The sequence below is a fragment of the Oncorhynchus masou genome, chromosome 18 (assembly GCF_036934945.1).
Source record: "Oncorhynchus masou masou isolate Uvic2021 chromosome 18, UVic_Omas_1.1, whole genome shotgun sequence".
In the NCBI taxonomy this organism is placed as follows: domain Eukaryota; kingdom Metazoa; phylum Chordata; class Actinopteri; order Salmoniformes; family Salmonidae; genus Oncorhynchus; species Oncorhynchus masou.
This window is the reverse complement of record NC_088229.1, coordinates 79,870,760-79,892,583: the sequence shown is the minus strand read 5'-3', so window position 1 is coordinate 79,892,583 and position 21,824 is coordinate 79,870,760. Positions and strand designations below refer to the sequence as shown.

Below are 21,824 nucleotides of genomic sequence, written 5' to 3'. Positions count from 1 at the left end.
ACAGTAGTAGTTTGAAGTGTTTTGTCAAAGTTTATAGGCAACTTTTTTAATTTTAAAAAATGCGTTGGGAAACGTGACTTTTTTCCTGGATTTCACGGTGTTCATAAATGGACATGTGTGTGGCTTTAATTGAGTACCTTGCATGTGAGTTTTAATGAAAGTTTGAGTTGTATCGAGTACTATTAGTTGGCGCTCTGGAATTTCCGCTGATTTGGTCCCTGTAAAAGGATAAAAGATCCCAGAAATGTTCTGTATGCACAAAAAGCTTATTTCTCTCTCATTTTTAGTGAGCATTTCTCCTTTGATAATCCATCCTCCTGACAGATGTGGCATATGAAGAATCTGATTAAACAGCATGATAATTACACAGGTGCACCTTATGTTGGGGACAATAAAAGGCCACTCTAAAATGTGTAGTTTTGTCACACAACACAATGCCACAGATGTCTCAAGTTTTGAGGTAGCATGCAATTGGCTACATTGACCTATAGGCTATCTGAGTTATAGACCTACTGCTACATTGACCTATAGGTTATCTCTGAGTTATAGACCTACTGCTACATTGACCTATAGGCTATCTCTGAGTTACAGACCTACTGCTACATTGACCTATAGGCTATCTCTGAGTTATAGACCTACTGCTACATTGACCTATAGGCTATCTGAGTTATAGACCTACTGCTACATTGACCTATAGGTTATCTCTGAGTTATAGACCTACTGCTACATTGACCTATAGGCTATCTCTGAGTTATAGACCTACTGCTACATTGACCTATAGGTTATCTCTGAGTTATAGACCTACTGCTACATTGGTCTATAGGCTATCTCTGAGTTATAGACCTACTGCCACACCTACATTGACCTATAGGTTATCTCTGAGTTATAGACCTACTGCTACATTGACCTATATGTTATCTCTGAGTTATAGACCTACTGCTACATTGACCTATAGGTTATCTCTGAGTTATAGACCTACTGCTACATTGACCTATAGGTTATCTCTGAGTTATAGACCTACTGCTACATTGACCTATAGGTTATCTCTGAGTTATAGACCTACTGCTACATTGACCTATAGGCTATCTCTGAGTTATAGACCTACTGCTACATTGACCTATAGGCTATCTCTGAGTTATAGAACTACTGCTACATTGACCTATAGGTTATCTCTGAGTTATAGACCTACTGCTACATTGACCTATAGGTTATCTCTGAGTTATAGACCTACTGCTACATTGACCTATAGGTTATCTCTGAGTTATAGACCTACTGCTACATTGACCTATAGGTTATCTCTGAGTTATAGACCTACTGCTACATTGACCTATAGGTTATCTCTGAGTTATAGACCTACTGCTACATTGACCTATAGGCTATCTCTGAGTTATAGACCTACTGCGACATTGACCTATAGGTTATCTCTGAGTTATAGACCTACTGCTACATTGACCTATAGGTTATCTTTGAGTTATAGACCTACTGCTACATTGGTCTATAGGTTATCTCTGAGTTATAGACCTACTGCTACATTGGTCTATAGGTTATCTCTGAGTTATAGACCTACTGCTACATTGACCTATAGGCTATCTCTGAGTTATAGACCTACTGCTACATTGACCTATAGGTTATCTCTGAGTTATAGACCTACTGCTACATTGACCTATAGGTTATCTCTGAGTTATAGACCTACTGCTACATTGACCTATAGGCTATCTCTGAGTTATAGACCTACTGCTACATTGACCTATAGGTTATCTCTGAGTTATAGACCTACTGCTACATTGACCTATAGGCTATCTCTGAGTTATAGACCTACTGCTACATTGACCTATAGGTTATCTCTGAGTTATAAACCTACTGCTACATTGACCTATAGGTTATATCTGAGTTATAGACCTACTGCTACATTGACCTATAGGCTATCTCTGAGTTATAGACCTACTGCTACATTGACCTATAGGTTATATCTGAGTTCTATGCTCTCATGTCTGTAGCCTCAAATGGATCATGGTGTGTCAATGTGTCCATATGATGCTGGGGCTCTCGCTCGAGCTGAATTTTAACATTTCGTTTTTTTAAAAATGTTATCCCCTGTGTTGCAGAGACCACAAAGGCTCTGCTCTTTGGTTAGCCATGTCTTTTTGTGTCTCCCTTTTTATCCAATTGGTGGTCGCTGAGCTTGGTCAGGATCTGTCTCTGTTTTATAACTGACATTCAGGACTCTTTTCAGGGTTCAGCTCTTGGGTTTCCACTGCTTTGACTTGCAGGGATGTTTTGTGGCTTCATTACAAATGGTGACAACATTTTTATTTTCTCTACCCCCCCTATCTCTCACCATCCATCGCTCCCCTTCCTCTCCTCCCTCTGTCCCTCTCCCACTTCTCTCCCCTCTTTGTCTCTCTCCTCTCTGTCTCGCTCACTCCCCTAATCTCTCTCGCCTGTTTCCCCCCCCCTCCTCCCTCTGTTTCGCACCCCCTCCTCTCTCCCTCTCCCCGTCTCTCTCCGATCGCTCTCCCTTTTCTCCCCCCATCCCGCTGCCTCTCTCTCGCTGTTCCACACTCTCTCTATCCCCCTGTCTCTCTCTCCCCCCTCTGTCTCTCTCTCTCAGATAACTATTACTCCCTGAGACATAAACTGTGTGGTAGATCCAGGGAGAACAGCCCTTCCTCCTTGCACTCCTCCATCTCTCCTTTCTCCCTCCACAACTCCTCCTCCATCCCTCCATTCTCCCTCCACTCCTCTGTCTCTCCTCCTTTCTCCTCTGTCTATAGTGGTGGTCAGGACTGGCTCAGTCAAGTGAACAAGTGTCACTCATTTACCTCAGGTAAGTAACACATCACAGACACTAATGCAAGTTCCCCTCACCTCACTAATACCTGCAACCTAATACCTGACCACCCCACTATCACAACACTGACCACCCCACTACCACTACACTGACCACCCCACTACCACTACACTGACCACCCCACTACCACTACATTGACCACCCCACTACCACCCCACTACCACTACACTGACCACCACACTATCACTACACTGACCACCCCACTACCACTACACTGACCACCACACTATCACTACACTGACCACCCCACTATCAATACACTGACCACCCCACTACCACTACACTGACCACCCCACTATCACTACACTGACCACCCCACTACCACTACACTGACCACCACACTATCACTACACTGACCACCCCACTACCACTACACTGACCACCACACTATCACTACACTGACCACCCCACTATCAATACACTGACCACCCCGCTACCACTACACTGACCACCCCGCTACCAATACACTGACCACCCCACTATCACTACACTGAACACCCCACTACCACTACACTGACCACCCCGCTACCACTACACTGACCACCCCACTATCACTACACTGAACACCCCACTATTACTACACTGACCACCCCACTATCACTACACTGACAGCCCCACTATCACTACACTGACCACCCCACTATCACTACACTGACCACCCCACTATCACTACCCACCTAGTTTAACACACTGACCCACCCCACTATCACTACACTGACCACCCCACTATCACTACCCACCTAGTTTTACACACTGACCACCCCACTATCATTACACTGACCACCCCACTATCACTACACTGACCACACCACTATCACTACCCACCTAGTTTAACACACTGACCACCCCACTATCACTACACTACCACTACACTGACCACCCCACTATCACTACACTGACCACCCCACTAAAACTACACTGACCACCCCACTATCACTACACTGACCACCCCACTACCACTACACTGACCACCCCACTACCACTACACTGACCACCCCACTATCACTACACTGACCACCCCACTATCACTACACTGACCACCCCACTATCACTACACTGACCACCCCACTTTAACTACACTGACCACCCCACTATCATTACACTGAACACCCCGCTACCACTACACTGACCACCCCACTATCACTACACTGAACACCCCACTATCACTACACTGACCACCCCACTATCACTACCCACCTAGTTTAACACACTGACCACCCCACTATCACTACACTGACCACCCCACTTTAACTACACTGACCACCCCACTATCATTACACTGAACACCCCACTATCACTCCACTGACCACCCCACTACCACTACACTGACCACCCCACTATCACTACACTGACAGCCCCACTATCACTACACTGACCACCCCACTATCACTACACTGACCACCCAACTATCACTACCCACCTAGTTTAACACACTGACCCACCCCACTATCACTACACTGACCACCCCACTATCACTACCCACCTAGTTTAACACACTGACCACCCCACTATCACTACACTGACCACCCCACTATCACTACACTGACCACACCACTATCACTGCCCACCTAGTTAAACACACTGACCACCCCACTATCACTACACTGACCACCCCACTACCACCCCACTATCACTACACTGACCACCCCACTATCACTACACTGACCACCCCACTATCACTACACTGACCACCCCACTACCACTACACTGACCACCCCACTATCAATACACTGACCACCCCACTATCATTACACTGACCACCCCACTACCACGACACTGACCACCCCACTATCACTACACTGACCACCCCACTACCACTACACTGACCACCTCACTACCACTACACTGACAACCCCACTACCACTACACTGACAACCCCACTACCACTACACTGACCACCCTGCTACCACTACACTGACCACCCCACTACCACCCCACTATCACTACACTGACCACCCCACTATCACTACACTGACCAACCCGCTACCACTACACTGACCACCCGACTATCACAACACTGACCACCCCACTATCACTACCCACCTAGTTTAACACACTGACCACCCCACTATCACTACACTGACCACCCCACTATAACTACCCACCTAGTTTAACACACTGACCACCCCACTATCACTACACTGACCACCCCACTACCACTACACTGACCACCCCACTTTCACTACACTGACCACCCCACTACCACTACACTGACCACCCCACTGCCACTACACTGACCAACCCACTGCCACTACACTGACCACCCCACTATCACTACACTGACCACCCCACTATCACTACACTGACCACCCCACTATCATTACACTGACCACCCCACTATCACTACCCACCTAGTTTAACACACTGACCCACCCCACTATCACTACACTGACCACCCCACTATCACTACCCACCTAGTTTAACACACTGACCACCCCACTATCACTACACTGACCACCCCACTATCACTACACTGACCACACCACTATCACTGCCCACCTAGTTTAACACACTGACCACCCCACTATCACTACACTGACCACCCCACTACCACTACACTGACCACCCCACTATCACTACACTGACCACCCCACTATCACTACACTGACCACCCCACTATCACTACACTGACCACCCCACTACCACTACACTGACCACCCCACTGCCACTACACTGACCACCCCACTATCAATACACTGACCACCCCACTATCATTACACTGACCACCCTACTACCACGACACTGACCAACCCACTATCACTACACTGACCACCCCACTACCACTACACTGACCACCTCACTACCACTACACTGACAACCCCACTACCACTACACTGACAACCCCACTACCACTACACTGACCACCCCGCTACCACTACACTGACCACCCCACTATCACTACACTGACCACCCCACTATCACTACACTGACCAACCCGCTACCACTACACTGACCACCCCGCTACCACTACACTGACCACCCCACTACCACCCCACTATCACTATACTGACCACCTGACTACCACTACACTGACAACCCCACTACCACTACACTGACAACCCCACTACCACTACACTGACCACCCCGCTACCACTACACTGACCACCCCACTGACCAACCCGCTACCACTACACTGACCACCCCACTATCACTACACTGACCACCCCACTACCACTACACTGACCACCCCACTTTCACTACACTGACCACCCCACTATCACAACACTGACCACCCCACTATCACTACCCACCTAGTTTAACACACTGACCACCCCACTATCACTACACTGACCACCCCACTATCACTACCCACCTAGTTTAACACACTGACCACCCCACTATCACTACACTGACCACCCCACTATCACTACACTGACCACCCCACTTTCACTACACTGACCACCCCACTACCACTACACTGACCACCCCACTGCCACTACACTGACCAACCCACTGCCACTACACTGACCACCCCACTATCACTACACTGACCACCCCACTATCACTACACTGACCACCCCACTATCATTACACTGACCACCCCACTATCACTACCCACCTAGTTTAACACACTGACCCACCCCACTATCACTACACTGACCACCCCACTATCACTACCCACCTAGTTTAACACACTGACCACCCCACTATCACTACACTGACCACCCCACTATCACTACACTGACCACACCACTATCACTGCCCACCTAGTTTAACACACTGACCACCCCACTATCACTACACTGACCACCCCACTACCACTACACTGACCACCCCACTATCACTACACTGACCACCCCACTATCACTACACTGACCACCCCACTATCACTACACTGACCACCCCACTACCACTACACTGACCACCCCACTGCCACTACACTGACCACCCCACTATCAATACACTGACCACCCCACTATCATTACACTGACCACCCCACTACCACGACACTGACCAACCCACTATCACTACACTGACCACCCCACTACCACTACACTGACCACCTCACTACCACTACACTGACAACCCCACTACCACTACACTGACAACCCCACTACCACTACACTGACCACCCCGCTACCACTACACTGACCACCCCACTACCACCCCACTATCACTACACTGACCACCCCACTATCACTACACTGACCAACCCGCTACCACTACACTGACCACCCCGCTACCACTACACTGACCACCCCACTACCACCCCACTATCACTATACTGACCACCTCACTACCACTACACTGACAACCCCACTACCACTACACTGACAACCCCACTACCACTACACTGACCACCCCGCTACCACTACACTGACCACCCCACTGACCAACCCGCTACCACTACACTGACCACCCCACTATCACTACACTGACCACCCCACTACCACTACACTGACCACCCCACTTTCACTACACTGACCACCCCACTACCACTACACTGACCACCCCACTGCCACTACACTGACCACCACACTGCCACTACACTGACCACCCCACTATCACTACACTGACCACCCCACTATGACTACACTGACCACCCCACTATCACTACACTGACCACCCCACTATCACTACACTGACCACCCCACTATCATTACACTGACCACCCCACTACCACTACACTGACTACCCCACTATCACTACCCACCTAGTTTAACACACTGACCACCCCACTATCACTACACTGACCACCCCACTACCACTACACTGACCACCCCACTATCACTACACTGACCACCCCACTACCACTACACTGACCACCCCACTACCACTACACTGACCACCCCACTATCACTACACTGACCATCCCACTATCACTACACTGACCACCCCACTACCACTACATTGACCACCCCACTACCACTACACTGACCACCCCACTACCACTACACTGTCCACCCCACTATCACTACACTGACCACCCCACTATCACTACACTGACCACCCCACTACCACTACACTGACCACCCCACTGCCACTACACTGACCACCCCACTATCACTACACTGACCACCCCACTATCACTACACTGACCACCCCACTATCACTACACTGACCACCCCACTATCACTACACTGACCACCCCACTATCATTACACTGACCACCCCACTAATCACCCCACTATCACTACCCACCTAGTTTAACACACTGACCACCCAACTATCACTACACTGACCACCCCACTACCACTACACTGACCACCCCACTACCACTACACTGACCACCCCACTATCACTACACTGACCACCCCACTACCACTACATTGACCACCCCACTATCACTACACTGACCACCCCACTACCACTACACTGACCACCCCACTATCACTACACTGACCACCCCACTATCACAACACTGACCACCCCACTATCACTACCCACCTAGTTTAACACACTGACCACCCCACTATCACTACACTGACCACCCCACTATAACTACCCACCTAGTTTAACACACTGACCACCCCACTATCACTACACTGACCACCCCACTACCACTACACTGACCACCCCACTTTCACTACACTGACCACCCCACTACCACTACACTGACCACCCCACTGCCACTACACTGACCAACCCACTGCCACTACACTGACCACCCCACTATCACTACACTGACCACCCCACTATCACTACACTGACCACCCCACTATCATTACACTGACCACCCCACTATCACTACCCACCTAGTTTAACACACTGACCCACCCCACTATCACTACACTGACCACCCCACTATCACTACCCACCTAGTTTAACACACTGACCACCCCACTATCACTACACTGACCACCCCACTATCACTACACTGACCACACCACTATCACTGCCCACCTAGTTTAACACACTGACCACCCCACTATCACTACACTGACCACCCCACTACCACTACACTGACCACCCCACTATCACTACACTGACCACCCCACTATCACTACACTGACCACCCCACTATCACTACACTGACCACCCCACTACCACTACACTGACCACCCCACTGCCACTACACTGACCACCCCACTATCAATACACTGACCACCCCACTATCATTACACTGACCACCCTACTACCACGACACTGACCAACCCACTATCACTACACTGACCACCCCACTACCACTACACTGACCACCTCACTACCACTACACTGACAACCCCACTACCACTACACTGACAACCCCACTACCACTACACTGACCACCCCGCTACCACTACACTGACCACCCCACTATCACTACACTGACCACCCCACTATCACTACACTGACCAACCCGCTACCACTACACTGACCACCCCGCTACCACTACACTGACCACCCCACTACCACCCCACTATCACTATACTGACCACCTGACTACCACTACACTGACAACCCCACTACCACTACACTGACAACCCCACTACCACTACACTGACCACCCCGCTACCACTACACTGACCACCCCACTGACCAACCCGCTACCACTACACTGACCACCCCACTATCACTACACTGACCACCCCACTACCACTACACTGACCACCCCACTTTCACTACACTGACCACCCCACTATCACAACACTGACCACCCCACTATCACTACCCACCTAGTTTAACACACTGACCACCCCACTATCACTACACTGACCACCCCACTATCACTACCCACCTAGTTTAACACACTGACCACCCCACTATCACTACACTGACCACCCCACTATCACTACACTGACCACCCCACTTTCACTACACTGACCACCCCACTACCACTACACTGACCACCCCACTGCCACTACACTGACCAACCCACTGCCACTACACTGACCACCCCACTATCACTACACTGACCACCCCACTATCACTACACTGACCACCCCACTATCATTACACTGACCACCCCACTATCACTACCCACCTAGTTTAACACACTGACCCACCCCACTATCACTACACTGACCACCCCACTATCACTACCCACCTAGTTTAACACACTGACCACCCCACTATCACTACACTGACCACCCCACTATCACTACACTGACCACACCACTATCACTGCCCACCTAGTTTAACACACTGACCACCCCACTATCACTACACTGACCACCCCACTACCACTACACTGACCACCCCACTATCACTACACTGACCACCCCACTATCACTACACTGACCACCCCACTATCACTACACTGACCACCCCACTACCACTACACTGACCACCCTACTGCCACTACACTGACCACCCCACTATCAATACACTGACCACCCCACTATCATTACACTGACCACCCCACTACCACGACACTGACCAACCCACTATCACTACACTGACCACCCCACTACCACTACACTGACCACCTCACTACCACTACACTGACAACCCCACTACCACTACACTGACAACCCCACTACCACTACACTGACCACCCCGCTACCACTACACTGACCACCCCACTACCACCCCACTATCACTACACTGACCACCCCACTATCACTACACTGACCAACCCGCTACCACTACACTGACCACCCCGCTACCACTACACTGACCACCCCACTACCACCCCACTATCACTATACTGACCACCTCACTACCACTACACTGACAACCCCACTACCACTACACTGACAACCCCACTACCACTACACTGACCACCCCGCTACCACTACACTGACCACCCCACTGACCAACCCGCTACCACTACACTGACCACCCCACTATCACTACACTGACCACCCCACTACCACTACACTGACCACCCCACTTTCACTACACTGACCACCCCACTACCACTACACTGACCACCCCACTGCCACTACACTGACCACCACACTGCCACTACACTGACCACCCCACTATCACTACACTGACCACCCCACTATGACTACACTGACCACCCCACTATCACTACACTGACCACCCCACTATCACTACACTGACCACCCCACTATCATTACACTGACCACCCCACTACCACTACACTGACTACCCCACTATCACTACCCACCTAGTTTAACACACTGACCACCCCACTATCACTACACTGACCACCCCACTACCACTACACTGACCACCCCACTATCACTACACTGACCACCCCACTACCACTACACTGACCACCCCACTACCACTACACTGACCACCCCACTATCACTACACTGACCATCCCACTATCACTACACTGACCACCCCACTACCACTACATTGACCACCCCACTACCACTACACTGACCACCCCACTACCACTACACTGTCCACCCCACTATCACTACACTGACCACCCCACTATCACTACACTGACCACCCCACTACCACTACACTGACCACCCCACTGCCACTACACTGACCACCCCACTATCACTACACTGACCACCCCACTATCACTACACTGACCACCCCACTATCACTACACTGACCACCCCACTATCACTACACTGACCACCCCACTATCATTACACTGACCACCCCACTAATCACCCCACTATCACTACCCACCTAGTTTAACACACTGACCACCCAACTATCACTACACTGACCACCCCACTACCACTACACTGACCACCCCACTACCACTACACTGACCACCCCACTATCACTACACTGACCACCCCACTACCACTACATTGACCACCCCACTATCACTACACTGACCACCCCACTACCACTACACTGACCACCCCACTATCACTACACTGACCACCACACTATCACTACACTGACCACCCCACTACCACTACACTGACCACCCCACTATCACTACACTGACCACCCCACTACCACTACACTGACCACACCACTATCACTACACTGACCACCCCACTACCACTACACTGACCACCCCACTATCATTACACTGACCACCCCACTACCACTACACTGACCACCCCACTATCACTACACAGACCACCCCACTATCACTACACTGACCACCCCACTATCACTACCCACCTAGTTTAACACACTGACCACCCCACTATCACTACACTGACCACCCCACTATCACTACACTGACCACCCCACTATCACTACACTGACCACCCCACTATCATTACACTGACCACCCCACTAATCACCCCACTATCACTACCAACCTAGTTTAACACACTGACCACCCCACTATCACTACACTGACCACCCCACTATCACTACACTGACCACCCCACTATCACTACACTGACCACCCCACTACCACTACATTGACCACCCCACTACCACTACATTGACCACACCACTATCACTACACTGGCCACCCCACTACCACTACACTGACCACCCCACTATCACTACACTGACCACCCCACTATCACTACACTGACCACCCCACTACCACTACACTGACCACCCCACTATCACTACACTGACCACCCCACTATCACTACACTGACCACCCCACTATCACTACACTGACCACACCACTATCACTACACAGACCACCCCACTATCACTACACTGACCACCCCACTATCACTACCCACGTAGTTTAACACACTGACCACCCCACTATCACTACACTGACCACCCCACTACCACTACACTGACCACCCCACTATCATTACACTGACCACCACACTACCACTACACTGACCACCCCACTATCACTACACTGACCACCCCACTATCACTACACTGACCACCCCACTATCACCACCCACCTAGTTTAACACACTGACCACCCCACTATCACTACAATGACCACCCCACTATCACTACACTGACCTCCCCACTATCATTACACTGACCACCCCACTACCACTACACTGACCAACCCACTATCACTACACTGACCACCCCACTACCACCCCACTATCACTACACTGACCACCCCACTACCACTACACTGACCACCCCACTATCATTACACTGACCACCCCACTACCACTACACTGACCACCCCACTATCACTACACTGACCACCCCACTATCACTACACTGACCACCCCACTATCACCACCCACCTAGTTTAACACACTGACCACCCCACTATCACTACACTGACCACCCCACTATCACTACACTGACCACCCCACTATCACTACACTGACCACCCCACTACCACTACACTGACCACCCCACTACCACTACACTGACCACCACACTATCACTACACTGACCAGCCCACTATCAATACACTGACCACCCCACTACCACTACACTGACCACCCCACTATCACTACACTGACCACCCCACTACCACTACACTGACCACCCCACTATCACTACACTGACCACCCCACTACCACCCCACTACCACTACACTGACCACCACACTATCACTACACTGACCACCCCACTATCAATACACTGACCACCCCGCTACCACTACACTGACCACCCCGCTACCAATACACTGACCACCCCACTATCACTACACTGACCACCCCACTATCACTACACTGACCACCCCACTATCACTACACTGACCACCCCACTTTAACTACACTGACAACCCCATTATCATTACACTGACCACCCCGCTACCACTACACTGACCACCCCACTATCACTACACTGAACACCCCACTATCACTACACTGACCACCCCACTATCACTACCCACCTAGTTTAACACACTGACCACCCCACTATCACTACACTGACCACCCCACTTTAACTACACTGACCACCCCACTATCATTACACTGACCACCCCGCTACCACTACACTGACCACCCCACTATCACTACACTGAACACCCCACTATCACTCCACTGACCACCCCACTACCACTACACTGACCACCCCACTATCACTACACTGACAGCCCCACTATCACTACACTGACCACCCCACTATCACTACACTGACCACCCCACTATCACTACCCACCTAGTTTAACACACTGACCCACCCCACTATCACTACACTGACCACCCCACTATCACTACCCACCTAGTTTAACACACTGACCACCCCACTATCACTACACTGACCACCCCACTATCACTACACTGACCACACCACTATCACTGCCCACCTAGTTTAACACACTGACCACCCCACTATCACTACACTGACCACCCCACTACCACCCCACTATCACTACACTGACCACCCCACTATCACTACACTGACCACCCCACTATCACTACACTGACCACCCCACTACCACTACACTGACCACCCCACTGCCACTACACTGACCACCCCACTATCAATACACTGACCACCCCACTATCATTACACTGACCACCCCACTACCACGACACTGACCACCCCACTATCACTACACTGACCACCCCACTACCACTACACTGACCACCTCACTACCACTACACTGACAACCCCACTACCACTACACTGACAACCCCACTACCAATACACTGACCACCCCACTATCACTACACTGACCACCCCACTATCACTACACTGACCACCCCACTATCACTACACTGACCACCCCACTATCACTACACTGACCACCCCACTTTAACTACACTGACCACCCCACTATCATTACACTGACCACCCCGCTACCACTACACTGACCACCCCACTATCACTACACTGAACACCCCACTATCACTACACTGACCACCCCACTATCACTACCCACCTAGTTTAACACACTGACCACCCCACTATCACTACACTGACCACCCCACTTTAACTACACTGACCACCCCACTATCATTACACTGACCACCCCGCTACCACTACACTGACCACCCCACTATCACTACACTGAACACCCCACTATCACTCCACTGACCACCCCACTACCACTACACTGACCACCCCACTATCACTACACTGACAGCCCCACTATCACTACACTGACCACCCCACTATCACTACACTGACCACCCCACTATCACTACCCACCTAGTTTAACACACTGACCCACCCCACTATCACTACACTGACCACCCCACTATCACTACCCACCTAGTTTAACACACTGACCACCCCACTATCACTACACTGACCACCCCACTATCACTACACTGACCACACCACTATCACTGCCCACCTAGTTTAACACACTGACCACCCCACTATCACTACACTGACCACCCCACTACCACCCCACTATCACTACACTGACCACCCCACTATCACTACACTGACCACCCCACTATCACTACACTGACCACCCCACTACCACTACACTGACCACCCCACTGCCACTACACTGACCACCCCACTATCAATACACTGACCACCCCACTATCATTACACTGACCACCCCACTACCACGACACTGACCACCCCACTATCACTACACTGACCACCCCACTACCACTACACTGACCACCTCACTACCACTACACTGACAACCCCACTACCACTACACTGACAACCCCACTACCACTACACTGACCACCCTGCTACCACTACACTGACCACCCCACTACCACCCCACTATCACTACACTGACCACCCCACTATCACTACACTGACCAACCCGCTACCACTACACTGACCACCCCACTATCACAACACTGACCACCCCACTATCACTACCCACCTAGTTTAACACACTGACCACCCCACTATCACTACACTGACCACCCCACTATCACTACCCACCTAGTTTAACACACTGACAACCCCACTATCACTACACTGACCACCCCACTACCACTACACTGACCACCCCACTTTCACTACACTGACCACCCCACTACCACTACACTGACCACCCCACTGCCACTACACTGACCAACCCACTGCCACTACACTGACCACCCCACTATCACTACACTGACCACCCCACTATCACTACACTGACCACCCCACTATCATTACACTGACCACCCCACTATCACTACCCACCTAGTTTAACACACTGACCCACCCCACTATCACTACACTGACCACCCCACTATCACTACCCACCTAGTTTAACACACTGACCACCCCACTATCACTACACTGACCACCCCACTATCACTACACTGACCACACCACTATCACTGCCCACCTAGTTTAACACACTGACCACCCCACTATCACTACACTGACCACCCCACTACCACTACACTGACCACCCCACTATCACTACACTGACCACCCCACTATCACTACACTGACCACCCCACTATCACTACACTGACCACCCCACTACCACTACAATGACCACCCCACTGCCACTACACTGACCACCCCACTATCAATACACTGACCACCCCACTATCATTACACTGACCACCCCACTACCACGACACTGACCAACCCACTATCACTACACTGACCACCCCACTACCACTACACTGACCACCTCACTACCACTACACTGACAACCCCACTACCACTACACTGACAACCCCACTACCACTACACTGACCACCCCGCTACCACTACACTGACCACCCCACTACCACCCCACTATCACTACACTGACCACCCCACTATCACTACACTGACCAACCCGCTACCACTACACTGACCACCCCGCTACCACTACACTGACCACCCCACTACCACCCCACTATCACTATACTGACCACCTCACTACCACTACACTGACAACCCCACTACCACTACACTGACAACCCCACTACCACTACACTGACCACCCTGCTACCACTACACTGACCACCCCACTGACCAACCCGCTACCACTACACTGACCACCCCACTATCACTACACTGACCACCCCACTACCACTACACTGACCACCCCACTTTCACTACACTGACCACCCCACTACCACTACACTGACCACCCCACTGCCACTACACTGACCACCACACTGCCACTACACTGACCACCCCACTATCACTACACTGACCACCCCACTATGACTACACTGACCACCCCACTATCACTACACTGACCACCCCACTATCACTACACTGACCACCCCACTATCATTACACTGACCACCCCACTACCACTACACTGACTACCCCACTATCACTACCCACCTAGTTTAACACACTGACCACCCCACTATCACTACACTGACCACCCCACTACCACTACACTGACCACCCCACTATCACTACACTGACCACCCCACTACCACTACACTGACCACCCCACTACCACTACACTGACCACCCCACTATCACTACACTGACCATCCCACTATCACTACACTGACCACCCCACTACCACTACATTGACCACCCCACTACCACTACACTGACCACCCCACTACCACTACACTGTCCACCCCACTATCACTACACTGACCACCCCACTATCACTACACTGACCACCCCACTACCACTACACTGACCACCCCACTGCCACTACACTGACCACCCCACTATCACTACACTGACCACCCCACTATCACTACACTGACCACCCCACTATCACTACACTGACCACCCCACTATCACTACACTGACCACCCCACTATCATTACACTGACCACCCCACTAATCACCCCACTATCACTACCCACCTAGTTTAACACACTGACCACCCAACTATCACTACACTGACCACCCCACTACCACTACACTGACCACCCCACTACCACTACACTGACCACCCCACTATCACTACACTGACCACCCCACTACCCCACTATCACTACACTGACCACCCCACTACCACTACACTGACCACCCCACTATCACTACACTGACCACCACACTATCACTACACTGACCACCCCACTACCACTACACTGACCACCCCACTATCACTACACTGACCACCACACTACCACTACACTGACCACCCCACTATCACTACACTGACCACCCCACTATCACTACACTGACCACCCCACTATCACTACACTGACCACCCCACTATCACTACACTGACCACCCCACTACCACTACACTGACCACCCCACTACCACTACACTGACCACCACACTATCACTACACTGACCACCCCACTATCAATACACTGACCACCCCACTATCACTACACTGACCACCCCACTACCACTACACTGACCACCCCACTGCCACTACACTGACCACCACACTGCCACTACACTGACCACCCCACTATCACTACACTGACCACCCCACTATCACTACACTGACCACCCCACTATCACTACACTGACCACCCCACTATCACTACACTGACCACCCCACTATCACTACACTGACCACCCCACTACCACTACACTGACCACCCCACTACCACTACACTGACCACCACACTATCACTACACTGACCACCCCACTATCAATACACTGACCACCCCACTACCACTACACTGACCACCCCACTATCACTACACTGACCACCCCACTACCACTACACTGACCACCCCACTACCACTACACTGACCACCCCACTACCACCCCACTACCACTACACTGACCACCACACTATCACTACACTGACCACCCCACTATCAATACACTGACCACCCCGCTACCACTACACTGACCACCCCGCTACCAATACACTGACCACCCCACTATCACTACACTGAACACCCCACTACCACTACACTGACCACCCCGCTACCACTACACTGACCACCCCACTATCACTACACTGAACACCCCACTATTACTACACTGACCACCCCACTATCACTACACTGACAGCCCCACTATCACTACACTGACCACACCACTGTCACTACACTGACCACCCCACTATCACTACCCACCTAGTTTAACACACTGACCCACCCCACTATCACTACACTGACCACCCCACTATCACTACCCACCTAGTTTTACACACTGACCACCCCACTATCATTACACTGACCACCCCACTATCACTACATTGACCACACCACTATCACTACCCACCTAGTTTAACACACTGACCACCCCACTATCACTACATTGACCACCCCACTACCACTACACTGACCACCCCACTACCACTACACTGTCCACCCCACTATCACTACACTGACCACCCCACTATCACTACACTGACCACCCCACTACCACTACACTGACCACCCCACTGCCACTACACTGACCACCCCACTATCACTACACTGACCACCCCACTATCACTACACTGACCACCCCACTATCACTACACTGACCACCCCACTATCACTACACTGACCACCCCACTACCACTACACTGACCACCCCACTGCCACTACACTGACCACCCCACTGCCACTACACTAACCACCCCACTATCACTACACTGACCACCCCACTATCACTACACTGAACACCCCACTATCATTACACTGACCACCCCACTACCACTACACTGACTACCCCACTATCACTACCCACCTAGTTTAACACACTGACCACCCACTATCACTACACTGACCACCCCACTACCACTACACTGACCACCCCACTATCACTACACTGACCACCCCACTACCACTACACTGACCACCCCACTACCACTACACTGACCACCCCACTATCACTACACTGACCATCCCACTATCACTACACTGACCACCCCACTACCACTACATTGACCACCCCACTACCACTACACTGACCACCCCACTACCACTACACTGTCCACCCCACTATCACTAAACTGACCACCCACTACCACTACACTGACCACCCCACTGCCACTACACTGACCACCCCACTATCACTACACTGACCACCCCACTATCACTACACTGACCTCCCCACTATCACTACACTGACCACCCCACTATCACTACACTGACCACCCCACTATCATTACACTGACCACCCCACTAATCACCCCACTATCACTACCCACCTAGTTTAACACACTGACCACCCAACTATCACTACACTGACCACCCCACTACCACTACACTGACCACCCCACTACCACTACACTGACCACCCCACTATCACTACACTGACCACCCCACTACCACTACATTGACCACCCCACTATCACTACACTGACCACCCCACTACCACTACACTGACCACCCCACTATCACTACACTGACCACCCCACTATCACTACACTGACCACCCCACTACCACTACACTGACCACCCCACTATCACTACACTGACCACCCCACTACCACTACACTGACCACACCACTATCACTACACTGACCACCCCACTACCACTACACTGACCACCCCACTACCACTACACTGACCACCCCACTATCACTACACAGACCACCCCACTATCACTACACTGACCACCCCACTATCACTACCCACCTAGTTTAACACACTGACCACCCCACTATCACTACACTGACCACCCCACTATCACTACACTGACCACCCCACTATCACTACACTGACCACCCCACTATCACTACACTGACCACCCCACTATCATTACACTGACCACCCCACTAATCACCCCACTATCACTACCAACCTAGTTTAACACACTGACCACCCCACTATCACTACACTGACCACCCCACTATCACTACACTGACCACCCCACTATCACTACACTGACCACCCCACTACCACTACATTGACCACCCCACTACCACTACATTGACCACCCCACTACCACTACACTGACCACCCCACTATCACTACACTGACCACCCCACTACCACTACACTGACCACACCACTATCACTACACAGACCACCCCACTATCACTACACTGACCACCCCACTATCACTACCCACCTAGTTTAACACACTGACCACCCCACTATCACTACACTGACCACCCCACTACACTGACCACCCCACTGCCACTACACTGACCACCCCACTGCCACTACACTGACCACCCCACTATCACTACACTGACCACCCCACTATCACTACACTGACCACCCCACTATCACTACACTGACCACCCCACTATCACTACACTGACCACCCCACTATCATTACACTGACCACCCCACTACCACTACACTGACTACCCCACTATCACTACCCACCTAGTTTAACACACTGACCACCCCACTATCACTACACTGACCACCCCACTACCACTACACTGACCACCCCACTATCACTACACTGACCACCCCACTACCACTACACTGACCACCCCACTACCACTACACTGACCACCCCACTATCACTACACTGACCATCCCACTATCACTACACTGACCACCCCACTACCACTACATTGACCACCCCACTACCACTACACTGACCACCCCACTACCACTACACTGTCCACCCCACTATCACTACACTGACCACCCCACTACCACTACACTGACCACCCCACTGCCACTACACTGACCACCCCACTATCACTACACTGACCACACCACTATCACTACACTGACCTCCCCACTATCACTACACTGACCACCCCACTATCACTACACTGACCACCCCAGGATCATTACACTGACCACCCCACTAATCACCCCACTATCACTACCCACCTAGTTTAACACACTGACCACCCAACTATCACTACACTGACCACCCCACTACCACTACACTGACCACCCCACTACCACTACACTGACCACCCCACTATCACTACACTGACCACCCCACTACCACTACATTGACCACCCCACTATCACTACACTGACCACCCCACTACCACTACACTGACCACCCCACTATCACTACACTGACCACCCCACTATCACTACACTGACCACCCCACTACCACTACACTGACCACCCCACTATCACTACACTGACCACCCCACTACCACTACACTGACCACACCACTATCACTACACTGACCACCCCACTACCACTACACTGACCACCCCACTATCATTACACTGACCACCCCACTACCACTACACTGACCACCCCACTATCACTACACAGACCACCCCACTATCACTACACTGACCACCCCACTATCACTACCCACCTAGTTTAACACACTGACCACCCCACTATCACTACACTGACCACCCCACTATCACTACACTGACCACCCCACTATCACTACACTGACCACCCCACTATCATTACACTGACCACCCCACTAATCACCCAACTATCACTACCAACCTAGTTTAACACACTGACCACCCCACTATCACTACACTGACCACCCCACTATCACTACACTGACCACCCCACTACCACTACACTGACCACCCCACTACCACTACACTGACCACCCCACTATCACTACACTGACCATCCCACTATCACTACACTGACCACCCCACTACCACTACATTGACCACCC

At 51.3% G+C, this 21,824-nt stretch overlaps 1 protein-coding gene across 8 annotated transcripts in view; it reads left to right on the top strand.

Annotated features, from left to right (window-relative positions):
- The window catches only part of LOC135505297 (uncharacterized), a 117,118-nt gene that overhangs the window by 90,887 nt on the left and 4,407 nt on the right, over positions 1–21,824 (top strand). For all 8 annotated transcript variants that reach the window (XM_064924544.1, XM_064924545.1, XM_064924546.1 and 5 more), the window contains one exon: positions 2,612–2,827. In XM_064924544.1, the coding sequence (XP_064780616.1) occupies positions 2,612–2,827 (216 nt within the window). The remainder of the gene's footprint in view (positions 1–2,611; positions 2,828–21,824) is intronic.